This window comes from Biomphalaria glabrata, chromosome 14 (genome assembly GCF_947242115.1).
Source record: "Biomphalaria glabrata chromosome 14, xgBioGlab47.1, whole genome shotgun sequence".
NCBI classification, from domain to species: Eukaryota; Metazoa; Mollusca; class Gastropoda; family Planorbidae; genus Biomphalaria; species Biomphalaria glabrata.
This window is the reverse complement of record NC_074724.1, coordinates 26247158-26265442: the sequence shown is the minus strand read 5'-3', so window position 1 is coordinate 26265442 and position 18285 is coordinate 26247158. Positions and strand designations below refer to the sequence as shown.

The 18285-nt window shown below is 36.4% G+C and overlaps 1 protein-coding gene across 1 annotated transcript; it reads right to left on the bottom strand.

Annotated features, from left to right (window-relative positions):
- Positions 1-68: 68 nt before the first annotated feature.
- LOC106066565 (uncharacterized) lies at positions 69-16641 on the bottom strand. The gene is made up of 10 exons (XM_056009649.1): positions 16380-16641; positions 14497-14582; positions 13105-13594; positions 11702-11790; positions 11018-11173; positions 6865-6908; positions 3973-4143; positions 2014-2227; positions 293-443; positions 69-169 (listed from the first exon to the last, which is right to left on the bottom strand). Exons 1-10 carry the CDS (start codon positions 16495-16497, stop codon positions 69-71), a joined length of 1620 nt encoding a protein of 539 aa, XP_055865624.1. The 5' UTR covers positions 16498-16641.
- Between the last annotated feature and the right edge of the window lie 1644 nt (positions 16642-18285).

The window sequence follows — 18285 nt, the reverse complement described above, 5'->3', positions numbered from 1 at the left end:
GATAGTAATAATTATGATGCTGTCTACTAATTTACTATTCGTTAGTACTGCATCATTTTTTAACAAGTCTAAAGTTTAACCTCGTGTGCTGGTTGCAACTTGGAGGTGGATTTGATCAGCTTGACAACCTCGACACATATTTCATGGATGTTTTCGTGAGAGGCTTCTCCTTTAGAAATAATTATATGCAAATTATTATCTTATCTTATTTTGTCTCATCTTATTTATCTTTTCTATTCTTATATAACCTTATTTTATGTTTTCAATTCTATCTCTCTCTCCCTTGACTCACTTAAACAAAATGTCACAAAATGAGTCAACCCTCTGAACACGATGTCAGCCACAATAGGATTAAGTGATGAATTCCAAAAAGAAATTCTGGATTTTGTACGAACACATTCTTTCAAAACTTGGACGAGCCTTATGTTCTTCGTAGTAAAAAGCTGTAAAGAGAAATAAGACCTGTTTTAAATTGTTTAATGTACCTGTCTATCTATCAAATTATTAACTTATTATAATTATTACATATACATATGTTGTAAGGCCTGATGAGCAATATTTTGAACTAGATCTAGAGTCTAGTCATAATATTAATACTAATAATAATAGTCATAATTCATAATCATAATCATATGATAATGATTGTCATTTTTTAGAGATACAAGTTTCTACTACTAGAGTAGTTTATGCTATTCGGACACCTATAGGCCCAAATTTGAAAGTTTGACTTTGACAGCGCATTATTTTACAATGGTTTGACATAGAAAAGAAAATGACGTATCAAAATCTTCTTTAGTTAAAGGAGAATAAGAATGACTACTTATATTTGTTCCTCTAACCTATATTTGTTATTATATTTAAGGTCAAAGAGGCCGTGTGTTTTCATTTAATTCGGACACATTTGACCCACATTATTTGATTCCGGACACCATAATTTATTTCGGACAGTCTCTATATTTAAGCATCAATAAACTCAGATTTTAATTCTATATTAACATTAACTAAATTTTAAGATCCCCAGGCATAGCCCCTCACATGAAATCATTACGATGTTTTCAAACTATGCATAAATACGAACACAAAAAAATAAAAATATGAACACACTTATTCTACCAAAATTAGGTCACTGGAATAGTGATTTCTGCACCGACTTTTAGACTTATTTTATGTTTGTTTATTTTATGTGTGTTGAATGTTTGGGGTTTACATGATTAGATGTGTGTTGAATGTTTGTTGTGTTTTTTTTTTTGTTTATTAATTTAATAAATTTCTAATACAGATGATCTTTTGTAGTATAGTAGGCCCCTACAGGTTACGATAGCCATTCTTGCTAACTGAATCCTCTATATTCTCTCTATATAAATCTAGATCTATCTAGTAGGTCTAGATCTAAGCATTTAACTTCATTCAATGTACCAAGCTCACTCCAAACATATACCCATTTATTCTCTATTAAAAAAAAAACAACAACAAACGAACAAATATAATATAAGATCATTTTTATTGATGTCCAAAACAAGCTGTCCGAAATAAATTTTGGTAAGAAAATCGTAATTTAATTCGGACACCGTATTAATTTTTTTTTGGTATAGAATTAGAAAACTTGGCTTATGAATCAAATAAATTAGCTCCAAAAACAGAATAAATATTGCCGGGCTCATTAGTATAGACTTAGCCAATCAAAAAATATAGTCTTAACTATAGCAAGAGGTAAAGTCATCCGGGTAACATAGGAAAAAACAACAACCTGACTAACAAATTTGAAATTCGTTTTTCTTACATAAAAGATAGCTAAATGGAAGGAAATTGGGTTAGAATCATTGGAAAATGGACAAGCACATTATACAGCGCTAGTTTTATAATACATATTAAAATAATTATTTAATGACCACAAAAAACAGCGAATGTCCGAATTCATGTAATGTCCGAAATAAATAAACTACTATAGATCTAAATCTAGATTCTAGATCTAGATCTAATATTTTATTTTATATTAACATGTCTTCGAAATACCTTTTTAAAGCAGCTAAACACAAAAAGTAGAGTTAGCCCCAGTTCTTTCCCCCAAACTTCTTTGGCCAGCAAGATGAGCTCATCAACAGAGATGTCGGTCAACAAATTCTGCAGAGTTCTGTTCAATTTGTTTGGAGATCGTAAAAAAAACATTTCTAAAGTTCTGAGCAAAGTTTTCACGTTTTCGCTCTGTTTACTAGAGTTTAAAATCGTACTGAAAAGAAGCGAAACAAAATGTTAAATGTTATATTACAATTTATTTTCTTATCAATTTCGTAACGATTTTAAGCACAAATTAAATATAAAAAATTATTTAATAAGCAATGATTAGAAATTAATAGTTGACATTCTTGTAATGTAATGTTTGTTGTGTATCTTTGTCTGTTTAAGGTAAAAAGAAAAATATCAATAAATGAAAAAATATATAAATAAAAAGATTAAAAACGAGTCACGTGGCTACCGTGGAAGCTGTCCTTTAGTTTGGTGTAATGCACAAACTGTAAGACAAATTTCCTTACGAACAATAAAGATTATTATTATTGTTACTAGTCGACCGGCGACGTAGCATATGCCGCTATTTCGCCGGCCTGTGGTGACCGCAGTGGACTCCGCACTTGTGCGACCGCAGTGGGTCTCGCACTTTCAAAAGACCCGCGCTAATTCTAGGAGTATAAATTATTAAATTAAACCATTGTATAACTTATAACAGATTTCCGGCGGCCTCCTGTCAATTTACCAGGAGCTCCTGAAAATCTCCTGAAATTGCAACATATACGAAAAAGTCCTGGAGATATCCTGATTTTATTAAAATCTTTAGAAAACTCATACGAATCTCCTGAGATGTATAGACAAAAATTGTCATTTTGGGGTATCATTCAATACGGAAAATGCCAAACTTACGCGCGATAAAAAAAACGACATTATCCCGCAATTTTGGAATCTGGTGAAAGAAGCTTCTCGCGCCTCAAACTAATGAAGAATTACTTTAGTTCAACAATTATCGTAGAAACATTTGTTCATTCTTGCTATTGAGCGTGATCTATGTAGGAAATAGAATTTTTATGATATACTGTATGACTTCACTACACTCAAGGCTCGTAAAGTTCGTGGGATAACTCTATCCGCAGAAATAAAAGAGTGATCTTTCCTTTACTTCTTCTTCTCATCCAAACTCTTGAGCGAAGAAGAGAATTATATATAGATTATTACTATTATGAAATTCAACGCAGACATAACCAGACGTGTATCACGCGGCATTAGTATAAAGTTAAGAGATACATGTGTGCCCAGAGCAGGGCGAAAGCGAGAACAGAGCCCGACAAAGGAGGACATTTCAAGGCAAGTAAACTTACCCAAGTGGTCTCGGGTTCGAATCCTGGTGAAGACCGGGGTTTCTAATTTTTGGAGCCTATGTGGCCAGCACAACCACTAACCGCCTTTACTTTCACCAACTTTCAGGTACCCACTAGTGTTAGATTGACTCAGAGGCGCCCAAATATCTCGAAATAAAAAATTCCAGACTTCACCAGCATTCGAACCCGGGACCCCCGGTTCGGAAGCCAAGCGCTTTACCGCTCAGCCACCGCACCTCCAGTTTTATTGAAACTGAAAAAAAAAGGTAGGGAAGATGGTCCAGAAAAAAAAAAGAAGCAAACAAAATATAAAAAATTCTTTAATTAAACAAAAATAAATAATAAAACAAATCTTATCTAAAGGGGAAGAACTCCGTACTTAAAAATTGATCTACCATTTATATATATATATATATATATATATATATATATATATATATATATATATATATATGTGTGTGTATGCATGTATGTATGTATTGTATGTATGTACATGTATGTATGTATGTATATTGTAAGGCGATCTCAACTAAGCTCAATGATTAATGTATACACCTTCTTTAGTTAGTGAGATTTCAACAATTAAAACTATTATTGAACAACAAACCTTAGCCGATCATTGGACGTTTCAAATTCTTGCCAGTTATCTGCCCTGAATGTCGTGACCAGTTTTTCCATTTGAAGCAGCACTATGACATTAGCTAGTCTGGACACGGTCATTTCTTTGCTGTTCTGACATGACGCTAATTTCTTTCGAGAAACAGACCATAGACTTTGACTGAATGGAGAGAAACGTAATAGTCGATAATGTATTATCATATTTATAAAGCGAATGTCCATGAGTGGAAAAATTAATGAACAGCTTGGTGTGTCATGTGACTAAGCAGATCTGAGACAAGGTGGTGTAATTTCATTAAGAACAAAAATGAGCTTAAGAAACATGCATTAAAAAATTAACTAATATATCTAATAATTATAAGGCTTGTCTTCGAGTCCGAAAATTAATGATGAATGCACTATTTCCCGTGGCTACGCTGCCCCAGCTGTGACCTACATATTTTTGCCACATCCAGGGCAAGCTTAACCTTTGTCCCCAGGTGGTGGATTAGGATTTTCTTTTCCCGTCTGCATCTGTTCTCGGCAGCGTATTTTCTATTTGTCTCAAATGTGAATTCCGAGGACTTTGTGAGTGACCTCCAGCTTTCTCGTTCTGAAGCCACATGCAACCAGGTGCTCTCTTCTAAGGCAAGTTGGCGCCTCAGCTGGTCTTTGAAGTGTTCCCGTGAGGCACCTGTTACTTCGACCACCTTTTAGCTCACCAAAAAGACTGCTTTTGACATACGTCCCCCATGCGGGATACGTGCCCTGCCCAGCGTAACTGTCGGACCATAAGAAGTCCCTCTATGCTCTTTGCGTTTTTCTTGTAATTAATTTCTTTTCAAAATTAGTAGTTAGTTAGTTAATCGTGTTTCGTTTATGATGAGACTTCATAATATAATTATTTCCCAAGTATTTTCCTTGTTCATTCAGGCTGATTCGCTCCAGAATGATCATGTTTAGATACAGAGCCAGAGATTAGGTGAAAGACCAAAACATTTAAAATACAAAATCTTCGATACACTTACAAGTTGAAATACTAACCTTGTGGAGATTAAACAATTTTTCTCGTTCCATATGATTGGACACATTTTTACAAATGCTCCTAGTGCTATTTAAGCATGAAAGGTGTTGCCTGAATCAGCTAGGAAAATCAACGACTTGGAAAGGTTTAACTCTTTCTCTCCGTAATTATTTACCACATTCTGGTGGAATCAACGTTGGTATCGTCAGTTAGGAGAGAAAGAGTTAAGCCATTGATTAACATACATGATCTAGGATTACGAGTAGGACGTAATCATGTTTTGTTTTTTGCTTTTTTTTAGTAACGTCTGTATATTGTATGGTAAGATAAATTGCTAGTATCAAAAGGTTAATGGTAAAATGTAGGAGCTCCATTGATTCTAATTAAATTACATAAGTACAAGGTCTACAATTATTTTCAGGATTTAGAGACAGAAATTAGTAAGAGGCAGAGTAACAGAATGAGAACAAATGAAAAACTGACATTTTATAAGAATACAGAAACTACGACAAGAAGTCGAAGGGGACATTTTTAGTGTCAAAGGTTATTCTCTATCAATCTATCAATCATATAAATATACACATGTCTGTCTGGCTGTCTCTCAAGTTATATAACTTTCTAGTTATCTCTCTTGGCATTTAAACATCTTTACTTTACATGTGTACATCTCACACACTAGGTCTACAATGCAACGAGATATCTAGGAAGAAATTAGACTCTGAAAAGAAAACAATTGGTCAAAAAACTGAAAGTTGCATGAAAATAAAGCGAGGCTTTACCCTAAGCGTAAACAGTTTATCTAGCCAGGTAGCAAAAGATTAGATTTTGTTAACTCGTAGAAACATTAAATAGCAATACAGCACTTTATATATATATATTCTATATTCCGCCTATATAGCCTATATGATATAATATGATTATATATTTATAGAATATTTTAAAAAATGAATTAGTATAAAGAAAGAGTATTTTTTAAAACAAAAAAAGATATATATAGGTGCAGAATAATAGTTTGTTTTTAGATAAGAAATGCTATGTCAATAGACTGCTAGTGTCATGTTATTTTTTTTGAATATCAGTAGGCCTATATCTTTTATGATAGTATATAGTATATATAATATATCATTCAAAATGTAAATAGATAAAGTCTTTTATCATCACTCAAAACATCATTAGGTAGCTACATTTTTCATGTACAATGGCTTTTTTTCTTTTCAAAAACAGAAAGAATGACAAGAGGGACCTGTCTAGGACCTCCAATCTCCAGGTAACCTTGATGCATCATTATTTGATAATCATTATCTCAAATTCTTTAATCATCATACTTTTTGTCTACATGTTTTAAATATTCATTTAAAATTGAGGATTATTACATCCTGCAGAAACATGACGCAGGAAGGCAGTCTTTATGTCTTCCGTCATCCAGGGTGCAGATGGCCTAACTGAGACTGTACGAGTGACTAGAGGTGCATGGCTATCCAGCAACTTTTTCGACCTTTGAGACGACCGAGCGAGACCTATCAGCCACCTAAGTCTACAGAAGCAAAATGGTAAATGCTCTTCTGTTACTACTTGAAATCAATTAAGTTCTTTTCTCTTACAAGTAATTTTATATAAGGCGCATAAAAAAAATGTTCAGTGTAATTTATATGTGCGTGTAAGCGTGTAATCGACATGTAGGCCTATCTATTTGCAAAGGAATTTTTTATTTTCATCGACAGTTTCTAGCCTCTAAAACTTAACTTAATGGTAAATAGCAGTTAAAAGCAAATAAAGTTTTGCACTAATGAGTCCAAAGTTAATTCTACATTTCTTTAATGTATAGATTTAGCAGGAGCATGTTGAATCAAAGATGCACAATATGCACATTACATCTACCTGAGTTGAACCAATGCGTCAGCAAGAAGAATTTGTACACTTTGCTGTTGGAAAAATAAAACATCTAGGAAAGTTACAATCTTTTAAAAAATCTTGGATAATCCTAAAGTGAAAGACAACATTGTAAAAGTATAACTTCATTTCCATATTGCTTAGATAATTATTGTTCATTACAAGATATTCCACACTTTGGTTTTGAATTTTAATTTTAAATTAATCTCTAAATGTTGTTTTCTTGTCTCCGATATTCTTTTCATCTGAGTAAAAAGACCAAATACAAAGCAATATAAAATATAAGAAATACAACGATGAAATTGTAAAGCATATATAATAAAATGCTTAAAAAGAGATATTTCATATTGCAAAACAGACATTGTATGCTTGTTTTATCTGACGTTTAAATATCAATAAAAGGGAATCAAAAAAGAACCCCCGTTGGGCTCCCAAATGACCGAGTTTATTGCTAACCTAAACAAATAAGTGACTATCCAGGTACCATTCCTCAAGTAGCCGTTTTTCATTATGGCGGACACCTACACGGCTGATGTGGTTGGTAGCTGTGGTACAGAAGAAACGTGAGTTTTGCAGGTGTGCTCGGGCTTTGGCCTCGCCTCTAATTCGAGCGTCCTGGGATATGACCCACGGTAATCTTGATGTAATAATTTACATCGGCTTGGATCTTTCCCTAACAGATTAGTTTGTTCAGACATGCAAATGGAGGCAAGCTTCCATAGGCCTAGAGTTTCAGACTCAACTTTTAAGACAATTACGAAGACTAAGAAGAAGACATCCGTTGACTTCACTAACATGACACCATCCCATCCACTAACACAGTCCGTCGCTAACTTCTTCCCTTCTCTGCTGACACCAGCAATGTGGGTTGTTCGTATCACACACTTGTAGTATGGCATTTTAACCAAGTGCAAACCTAATGCGTAATAAATATGTCATACAAAGTGCTGATAAGGCGCTATATGTGAGAAACACTATTCGGTCATTGAAGAACTAGGAAACAGAAGTTTAACCTTAAAAGTGCGACATTGTCGAGTAATAGGATCCTGCTACGCGCTTGGACGAAATATAAACAAGGAAAGTCCCGTTCTTAGAGCCATGTTAACAGTGTTTGGGTTTAAAACTTTAAAAGCGAACGAAATATTGCACTATTAAGACGTGACACCATCATAAGCCCGGGGGGTTTCTTGAGGTTCAACCCTCCTCCAGCTCAGAAATGAAATCCCCCGCACACGGGAGGGGGGGAATTTTATGATAGGTTTTTTTGCTTTTCTTCTTTTGCCTTTTTTTTCTTTATTTTAGGTGAGATTTTAATACTAAACCACAGTGCAGCCATGGGGGTTTTTGGTTTTAAATCCCCTTCCAGGGGGTTTTGCAGCTCTATCCAATAAAACAAAAACAATAATGCCAACGACAATCGCCGAATTCCAAGAGAATAGTTAAGGGGGATTTGGATTTTAAAACCTCCGCCGAATTTATTTTACGATGAAACTCCTCTTCAAGATAAGACTAAAGCATAAATCAGTCACCTGATTCTATGAGCGTAGGCAAGAGGGGTTTTGTGTTTAAACCATCCTCCGGTGGGGTTTAGAGCTAAAAACTACCTATTCAAAATAAAAAAGCTAATTACAATCTCCACTCTCAAAATTCTATGAGCATAGCAAAGGGAGGTTTTGAGTTTAAACCTCCCTTCAAAAAGAGGGCTTTAAGCTTAAAACCCCTCCAGATGGTTTTGAGTTTAATACCCCCTCCAGCAGGGTTTGAAGCTAAAAACGACCTCTTCAATATAAAAAAAAGCAAATTACACACTCAAAATTCTATGAGCGTAGCCAAGGTGGGATTGAGTTAAATCCCTATCCTTCAGAGGGATTTAAGTTTAAAACCCCTCCAGATGGTTTTGAGTTTAAAATCCCCCCCCCCTTACAAATAGCTCTGAGGTTGAAAACCCCCTCTTCAATATTAATCTAAAGCAATCTACAGTCACCTAATTCTATGGGCGTAGCTAAGATTTTTTTTTAAGTTTGTTTAAAAAAAAAACAGAGATTTTTTAGAGTACTCCCCCCCCCCCAAATCAGATTATTTTGGCGATAAAACTTCCCTTTTCGATATAGAATCTAAAGCAAACTAAATAGTGGTTGTGTAGTATAGCAATGCCCTTGTCAGGTATGCGTTGTTTTTGTTTTGTTTTGTTTTGTTTTGTATCTCAGACATGCTGTAGCAGTCTGGTTCATGGTTCATGCGCACTCGTTAACTAACTAACACAATAGCTGCATAAAAGGAAAAGAAAAAAAAAAGGTGCGGTGCGTTAGACGATAGTTAGATCGTCCGGGATTTCCATTAATTCGATTTCCAACGCGGAATTTTTTCCCTTGCGTATTTTTAAATCACATACTAGCGCTGTTTTATGAAATGAAATGAAAACAAGTTTGGTAAAAAAAAAATGTGTGAAATGTGCGTGAAGGTTGTCACAGGTCGCTGGCTGTGTTTGTTTGTCGAGGTGTGCTTTGGGGGAAGGGGGAGAGCACAATTAGATCGCTACCATATCTTTCACTGCAAAGTTTATCTCCCCTTAGCTTAGTACATTTTGTATATAAAACAAAACTAACGAGTTGAAACTAATTAATTCACTGATTGGTTAATTTTTTGCTTGATTCATGTGTTGCCATCGACAATAAATAGTTATACAAATGATAAGTGAGAGACAAAATGTGAAAGAGATATTTACCAGACAGACAGACAGACAGAGTTGATAAAAGCTAGATAACAAAATGGGTTATATAGAGTCATAAAAGCATGCTAGTGACAGCTCTTGAACAACTTGAAAAAATAATCCCAAACACTAAGAATTTTCTGTGGAACCTTTACAAGCCCAGTAAATGCGGCTGAAATAATGGCTAATGTAGGTCTACTTAACCTTAGGATGGAAAGATCAGTACTGACCTGCTTTGAGCTGTATAAAATGCTGGATGAATAAGTCCCAGCTAGAAAACTAGTGGATGGTTGGAAATGCAGAAGACGTATCCAGATGCAGTTTTGTATGTATCATGCCACTAGACTATCTGATAAAGCTGGCCTCTCCACCAACCGACAAAACATTCAACGTTTTCATCCCCTTCCCCCTTGGTGTCGCCCAACGACCCCAGACATACGCTTGAAGCTAGTAGACCCTAATGCCACTAAGCTAAGTCGTTCATCTAACGACCTTCAAATTCTAGCACTGGAGACCATTAATGCCTTCAAGCCCTGTTCTATTTTTGCATATACTGATGGGTCGGCATTGATAGATTCTGGAAGAGCAGGCTATGGAGCCTACATCGACTTTCTTGGCTCTTACTCAGTCAAAATCTTTGGACCATGTGGAAACGTTTGCAGTTTTGATGCCGAGACCATGGCAGTCTGTGAAGCCATAAAGGTCATTGACTCTCAACTCGGCGAGGGACATTTGAGAGCAACACAGATTGTTGTGGTCACTGACTCAAAATCTGTACCACAGGCTCTGGACCATGGTCCCCCAATATCGACATTGTCATCATGGCTTCAAACAACATACAGCAACGCTATGGCACCCCTGTAATAATGCAGTGGTGGAGGCTGTTCAGGCCTGAGCATGCATTTATAGCACAGTGCAGGACAGTGGCTCATATTTAAAGGCGTTACACGTCGAAGAGAAAGTTGCTATGTCAAGAAGGTCTACGAGGAACACGCTATGCCAAGAAGGTCTAAGAGGAACAAGCTTTGTCAAGATGGTCAAGAGCAACATGCTATGCCAAGAAGGTCTAAGAGGAACATGTTATGCCAAGAAGGTCAAGAGGAACATGCTATGCCAAGAAGGTCTAAGAGGAACAAGCTTTGTCAAGATGGTCAAAAGCAACATGCTATGCCAAGATGGTCAAGAGCAACATGCTATGCCAAGAAGGTCTAAGAGGAACATGCTATGCCAAGAAGGTCTAAGAGGAACATGCTATGCCAAGAAAGTCTAAGAGGAACATGCTATGCCAAGAAAGTCTAAGAGGAACATGCTATGCCAAGAAAGTCTAAGAGGAACATGCTATGCCAAGAAGGTCTAAGAGGAACATGCTATGCCAAGAAAGTCTAAGAGGAACATGCTATGCCAAGAAGGTCTAATAGAATTATTGCTTACAAGAGTATCTGTATTGGTCGATGCGCTGCCGCGATGACCTCGAAATATCAGCTGCTCGAGCATGGACACGGACTGCTCGCCAAGAGTGTGGTTCTGACTTAGAGCTAATGTGGCCAATCCCAGGGCACAGTTGCTGCTGTACAGTTCAGGAATGATCTGAAAGTAGAGATAAAAAAAAACAAACGGGTAAAGCCAAACTAGTCTTCAAGCAATTGTAACTTTAAGAATGCAGCTTTAGATTGACTGTAGATTAGATTATAGTATTTCTTCTGGCAGTTCTCAAAGGAATTTTAAATTTGAAAAGAAATGAGGCATTAAAACTTTTTTTTTGACAGAGGAAATGTGAGAGAATAACAGAGAACTAGGGATTGAGAGAGAGAGAGAGAGAGAGAGGAACTAGGGATTGAGAGAGAGAGAGAGAGAGAGAGAAACAAAAGAAAGAATGAATGGCGAAGAAGAGAGAGATAGGGGGAAAGAGGAAACGAGGTGGGAGTGTGGAAGAAGAAGAAGGAGAGATAAAGAGAGAGGGCAAGAGAGAGAGAGAGAGAGAGAGAGAAAGAAGAGAGAAAAGAGAGAAAGAAAGAGATAGAAGTGAGGTAGCGAGAAGTAGAAAAGGGGAAATAAAAAAGAATGACTGAGAGACGGTGTGAAGGATACACTATTTATTTTGGATTATGATTCGACCTTGTTTAAGAAAAAGCTGATGTTAAAAGTGTCTCCCTCTTTCAAGTTGATGAACTCCTTTAGGTCAGTGTAGTTTTGAATCTTGGAAACTAAATAAAAATATAAGGAATAAAAAGGTTAAGAAATAGAGAAAAAAAATTCTCAGTGCATCTCTCAATGAAGATAAGAGACGTTAATTTTATATCTAGAAGTGATGTGACGATTTATTTTTTTTTAACAAACTCAAGCACCATACCTACTTCTAGTCTTTTTTAAAATTATTTTTTTTAACAATACCTCTATTCAAGTCCCTCTTTCATGGAGGGTGGCGGACAGCTGATCTCAAAAACGGCTCTAACGATTTTCTTAGAATTTTAACAGTGGATGTATAACGCTGAGAAAATAATTACTAGCTCTTTGGCCACACGAGGAAAACTATACTTTGACCGTTATAAGTTTTCAAATTAAAAAACGGTCCTATTTCAATAAGGCGTTCTTAACATTATAAGATCTCTCTCAATCTTCTTTTCATTTTTTTTTTACGTTTATCATTGGGGTTCCATTGTATCACCACCACATTTCTTCATATGGTTCTCTCTTCTTTGTCCTATTGGACTGAATGTATTGGAAAGAAAACAGAATCCAAACGTAAACGAAGAGCAGATGTGTGTGGCTTCATCTTTTAGTGTTAAAAAAAACGTCAATGATTATTTTAAATAATAATAATAATAAAGAAAAAAAAAACGATACCATTATTGACATCGCTGTACTACTATCTCATAATTTAAGAAAAACTGAGTTGAAAAAAAACCTCGAAAATTTGGGAACCTAGTTTCAACCTAGGCTTGGAGATTAAGCGTTTGTGGAAGTTATCCAAAATAACAATATACCCCATTGTTATAACAACCGAGGGGATAATTTCAACTGACCTCACAGATACCTTCAAGGCTCTTAACATTCCTATGAACATTCTCGTTGCCTGTCAGAGGGCGGTACTACTGCAGACCTGTGACTTCTTGGTCACATCGGCTACGCCCGGCCCTGCTATTAAGTGACAGCTGAGTACTACTTTTTCTCCCCTCCCCCTCTTTTTTCTTCGTAGGGTAACTCTAGTCCGACTTGCAGAAATAAAAGAGTGATCTTTCCTTTACTTCTTGTGTGTCCAAACTCTTGAGCCATGAAGAGAATGATATATAGATATATAGATAATAATAATCTTTTTAGCCATAAGGAAATTCGTCTTACAATTTGTGCATTACACCAAAACAAAATGAGTTCTCTCTGGTAAAATGAAAGAGAATATTTTCTATATCGTGTATTTGCACAAGTGTAAATAATTTAATGCCTATTTTTAAAGACAGACAATGACATAAAGGAAGATTTCTAGTTAATTAGACTGAACACAACTGTTCAGCAATACTTACAATCAATAATTTCGCTGCTGTCCATGTCGTGTGGAAGCAATCGAAGATACACCGTTGGGACGTACATGTACCCGATGACATCCGGGTACTTCATGAAGGCTCCCTGTTGGCTAAACGCTCTCTCTCTGACCTGGCTGTATAAGAACATTATCCTTTGAAACAAAACGTCGACACTTTCAGAAGCGTTGATGTAGCCTTTATGAAAGACGTACTCTTTGCTAGCGATAGGATGTGGTCTTGGAGGTGCAATTGCTTCATGTTCCGGGTCCACCTCATCATTGGAGACGCTTTGCAATGTTGTAACTACAGTGTTAACGAATTTTTCCACGTCCTGTTCTGTAGTTAAATTTTGAACGTGGAAATCCTGAAAGAAGCTTTTTAGGTCATTGTTTGGGCTCGATGGGCCACAGTTTTTATCTAAAAAGGAAATGCAAATAACTTTTTTGTGATCTTGGTTTAAAAGCGCGATGATACTTTCTTGGTGGCCAATCTGGAAAGTAAATATTTAAGACAAAGAAGATAAAATCGTGTATAGTCTTTGTAAAAGCACAAATGAAAATGCATTATCTATATTTAAACAAAGTAAAGCCTTCGTTCACTAGTGACCACGTCACTTCCTTGGAGACTATAAAAATGGTTGTAACTAGCTTTCCATATTTCGCTTTTAAGCGATCGAAATCGACATTTAATAATTTGTCTCTTCTTCACCACGATCTCCTTGGTCTGTTGGACCCATGAAGCACCACACATGTTGACAACCGTCTCTCTCCATCTTTATAGCTAGGATGAGAGTCTCCTTCTTTTAGACGCCTGATCGGTTCCATTATTTGCCTTTCTTTTCCCATGTACTGTTGCTTACAAACACGTCTTTGCAAACACTTAAATCTCTTGATATGACCGTACAGTCTCAACATGTCTATTCAAGTCAGAACTTTATGGAACCTGGAACCTGCATGGACGCTGCTCTCAAAAATGGCTCTAACGATTTTCCTAGACATTTTACGGTTGATGTATATCGCTAAGAAAAGAATTACTAGCTCGTTGGCCACACGGTACAGTGTACATAATTCTTGCTTTGAAATAACTAACATAAATTTCGTGTTATTTCAATTAGGGAATTGGTGGCCAAGAGGTAAAGTGCTCTTTGCCTCCGAAGCGAAGGATATCGGGCTCAAATCCCGGTAAAGACTTGCTTTCGTTCCACCCAATTTTAATGGGTACCTGACATTGGCTGTCATTAGTAAAGTAAAGGTGGTTGGTCGTTGTGCTGACCACATTATAGCCTCGTTAACCGAGGGTCACAGAGATAGAAAGAAATGCTTCACTTTTTTAATTGAAGAAGTAAGATCTACGATGATATGATTTAATTAAAGAAAGTACATTAAAACTTACTTTGGACCACAACTGTTCACATTCATGTAATATTGTGTACGAACATTTGAGGAAGTTTTCTTTGAACTGACAGCTGAACCTTCCATCTAAATTAAAAATTTAAAAAATAATAATAATAAATAAACAAAAAAAACAAATCGTATACAAAGGAAAGAACGTCAAGAATCACTGTCATATATCTCAATACTGTATACTATAAAAAACAAATTAATAAATAACTACTAATTGATAAATTAATTGATTAATCTTTATTAATTAATTCATGTATTGTCATCGTCTATAAATAATTATACAAAACTTGATCGGAGAATTGAAAGTGTGAGAATAAAAGACGTGTACAAAGCGTTAAAGGGGGGAATAACTTTACATTAACAGCCATATATCTAAATAAGTAGAACTTATTTCCTTTTTTAAACGAAATATAGCCGTCTTACGACAATACTTAATCAACTATTTGGTTATTGTTTGACTGATTCATGTTTTTTTTTTTTAGGTACAACAAATAATTTTAAAATATTTCAACTTGTTCCGAGAATGGATGAGGGAGATAAACGTGTACAGAAATTGTAGGAATAAGCAGACAGATTGAGTTACTATATTTCAAGTATTAGAACATATACAATTCAGAGCCAATTATTGTTATAGCGTTTAGGTTTCAAGAATGTCTATTTTCTTATTATATAAAGTACAGACGTCCGACGGGTATCCGTGTGTTAATCTAGTCGTACATGTTTATTAGAGACTTAACACTCTGCTCATTCGTTGGTTTTCCTGTAACTATATTTTATTAGGTTGTGTTTTTGTATTGTTAAGTTCCCCTTTCAGAAATTGTGGGCTATAGGGCAGATGATGTAAAGGCCATCTGTTTCTGTAGCCTACAGTTAACGAGGGTTTCTTGTGTCCAGCACAATGACCAAAAGTCCAAGAGCAGAGAGAAAGAAAGAAAAAGAAAGAAAACTACACTTGTCTAAACCACTCGTTACAGATGCAGAAATATGGGCCTCGAGTTAAAACTACACTTGTCTAAACCGCTCGTTACAGATGCAGAAATATGGGCCTCGAGTTAAAACTACACTTGTCTAAACCACTCGTTACAGATGCAGAAATATGGGCCTCGAGTTAAAACTACACTTGTCTAAACCGCTCGTTACAGATGCAGAAATATGGGCCTCGAGTTAAAACTACACTTGTCTAAACCGCTCGTGACAGATGCAGAAATATGGGCCTCGAGCTAAATTCTTTATAGAAATTCTAATATTTTTTTAATGTTTATCTTTATCTTTTTTAAATATTTGATAAGAACGAAAACCTTCTTACTTATACCATGCCTACTTCTTGCCACGTAGACAATACCATGCCTACTTCTTGCCACGATGACAATACCATGCCTACTTCTCGCTTCGTAAACAATGTCATGCTTACTTCTCACTACGTAAAGCGCATATCACTTTACCAAGAAGCCACTTGTTCTGTGCAAGTGCCCCTGAGAAGTATTGATAACAAGAATGTGTACAAGTGATGCCCCCTCCTTATTTAAGTTACTGAGTGTAAGGCATAACAACTGTCTACGAGGTTCTACGCAATGCAGTTATAGAGGGTGCCGGTGAAGAATCCGAAGATAGGCTTAACTCGTTCTAAATGTTACCGTAAAAAGAATATTTGAGAACACGACTTTCAAAAGTAAAAATGAGAAGAAAAAAATTGACTCCTCATGTCCCATTTGTATAATAGATTCATGTTGCTTGACCATTTCAAATAGTATCAACAAGAGTATAACAGAAAACTACAAAGGTTTATGAATGAAAGTAGTATATCGTCTTAATATAAGGGATATGAATATGTTTAACCAATAATTAATTTGTATATTTAAAAAAAAAGCATACTCATTTGGAGATCATCGCCAATACTAAATCCATGATTTGTTAGAAAATTACACAACGGTTTGATATGCACGTCACATGCAGGGTCATTGCACATGGGTACATGAATAAACAGAGCCATATTAAGATGACTACATCTTTTATTCCGTCTGATCGCACTTAGTAACTGTGAAGTCTCTGTGTCAGTGTTGTAAGACTTCCGGGTATATTACTCAATCGGCTAGGCCCGGAAAAAATACAATACACAGGGGATTTTGGCATGTCTATGTATAGATCCCACTGGCATGTAATAAGGCTCTATCTTAATAGGTGAGAAACTATTTTTCTCAAAAGCTACATTCAGAACTTAATTTATATAACAAAAGATCTATTTAGTCTAGGACTCGAGAAGTAACCAGTTCGAGTTGTTTCAAGTGGTCAAACTCTTCCTCTTATGGGATTACACAAGGAAATTCTGATTTCTAGAAGGAACAACACACACACACACACAAACACACATACACACACAAACACACACACACACACAAACACACACACACACACAAACACACACACACACACACCTAGGATGGTGCGTATTGAGAGACGACATGCAGCACGGCCTTTCACTCGACACGATGGGAAGGTCATTTGTAATTCCAGGAAGAGCGTGACCTGGACTGGGACAATCTTTTAGGACCACACTGGACATCACTCTGGGAACACACTGGACATCACTCTGGGAACACACTGGACATAACTCTGGGAACACACTGGAGACCTCTCTTGGACCATGATGGACATCCCTTTTCGAACACACTGCACAAACTTCTTTGACCACAATGGACAGCTCTTTTCGACCTCACTGGACACCCCATTTGGAACATACTGGAGACCCCTTTTTTTCAAACAAACTGACCACCCCTATAGGAACATAATGGGCACCATCGTTGACCACATTTCAAAATCTTCTTGGACCACACTTGACACTCTTCTTGCAAGACACTGATCACCCCTTTTAAACCACACTTGACACTCCTCTTAAAACACACTGGACACCTATTAGACCATAATGGACACACTTTCAGCAGCACATTGAACACTAGTCCTGGAAAACACTTAACACCTCTAAATTACGCCTAAGATAGCTGACATGTTTGCCAATTAAACAGCTTCAAAATACTTTTCATTTAGTCTAATATGTCTTTGAGAAAAACTGAGCTCTTGATAAATGGGAAAAAAAAAAGATTTAATTCTTAACATAACAAGAAAGTCATGATTTTCTTATCTCAAGTCGTTTGGGCTACATTCAATTTCTGAAACTTTACATATGTTAGTGAGAGTATTCGTTGGGAAGTCAGAGTAACCTTAGGATCAAATATTAGTGAGAGGGTTCGTTGGGAAGTCAGAGTAACCCCAGGATCAAGTGTTGGTGAGAGTGATCGTTGGGATCAAGTGTTGGTGAGAGTGATCGTTGGGATCAAGTGTTGGTGAGAGTGATCGTTGGGATCAAGTGTTGGTGAGAGTGATCGTTGGGATCAAGTGTTTCTAAAATGTTTTGTTTTCCATGTTTCGGATGTTCCTTCAGAGTTGACGATAATTTACTTCCGAGTCGAAACCTCCCGCAGGACGACGTGGGATGGGAGCGAGCAGGGTTTGAACCTGGGATCATCGATAAGTCAGAACGACAGTCCAAAGCGCAAACCGCACGACCAGGCAGTGTTTTTGAGAGGGATCGTGGTGAGGTCAGGGTGACCCAAATGCTTTAAAGTGAGGTTTGGGACAAGGGAAGTACGTTGTGACGTTTCACACACAGACATGCAAAGTAAATCAGCCGTGAACACATTTTGTAACAAGTTCAGTGTTTAAAAAAATACTTAAAAAAAACAACTCGTTTTTATTTAAGCGACATTGCATCAATCATTTGAAT

Coding starts and splice junctions, on each gene's coding strand:
- LOC106066565 (XM_056009649.1), bottom strand. CDS start 16,497: ATGGCTCTGTTTATTCATGTACCCATGTGCAATGACCCTGCATGTGAC. Junction 11,791..13,104: donor CAGCAGCGAAATTATTGATT/GTAAGTATTGCT, acceptor ATTTTTATTTAG/TTTCCAAGATTCAAAACTAC. Junction 170..292: donor TTTTGTGACATTTTGTTTAA/GTGAGTCAAGGG, acceptor TTATTTCTAAAG/GAGAAGCCTCTCACGAAAAC.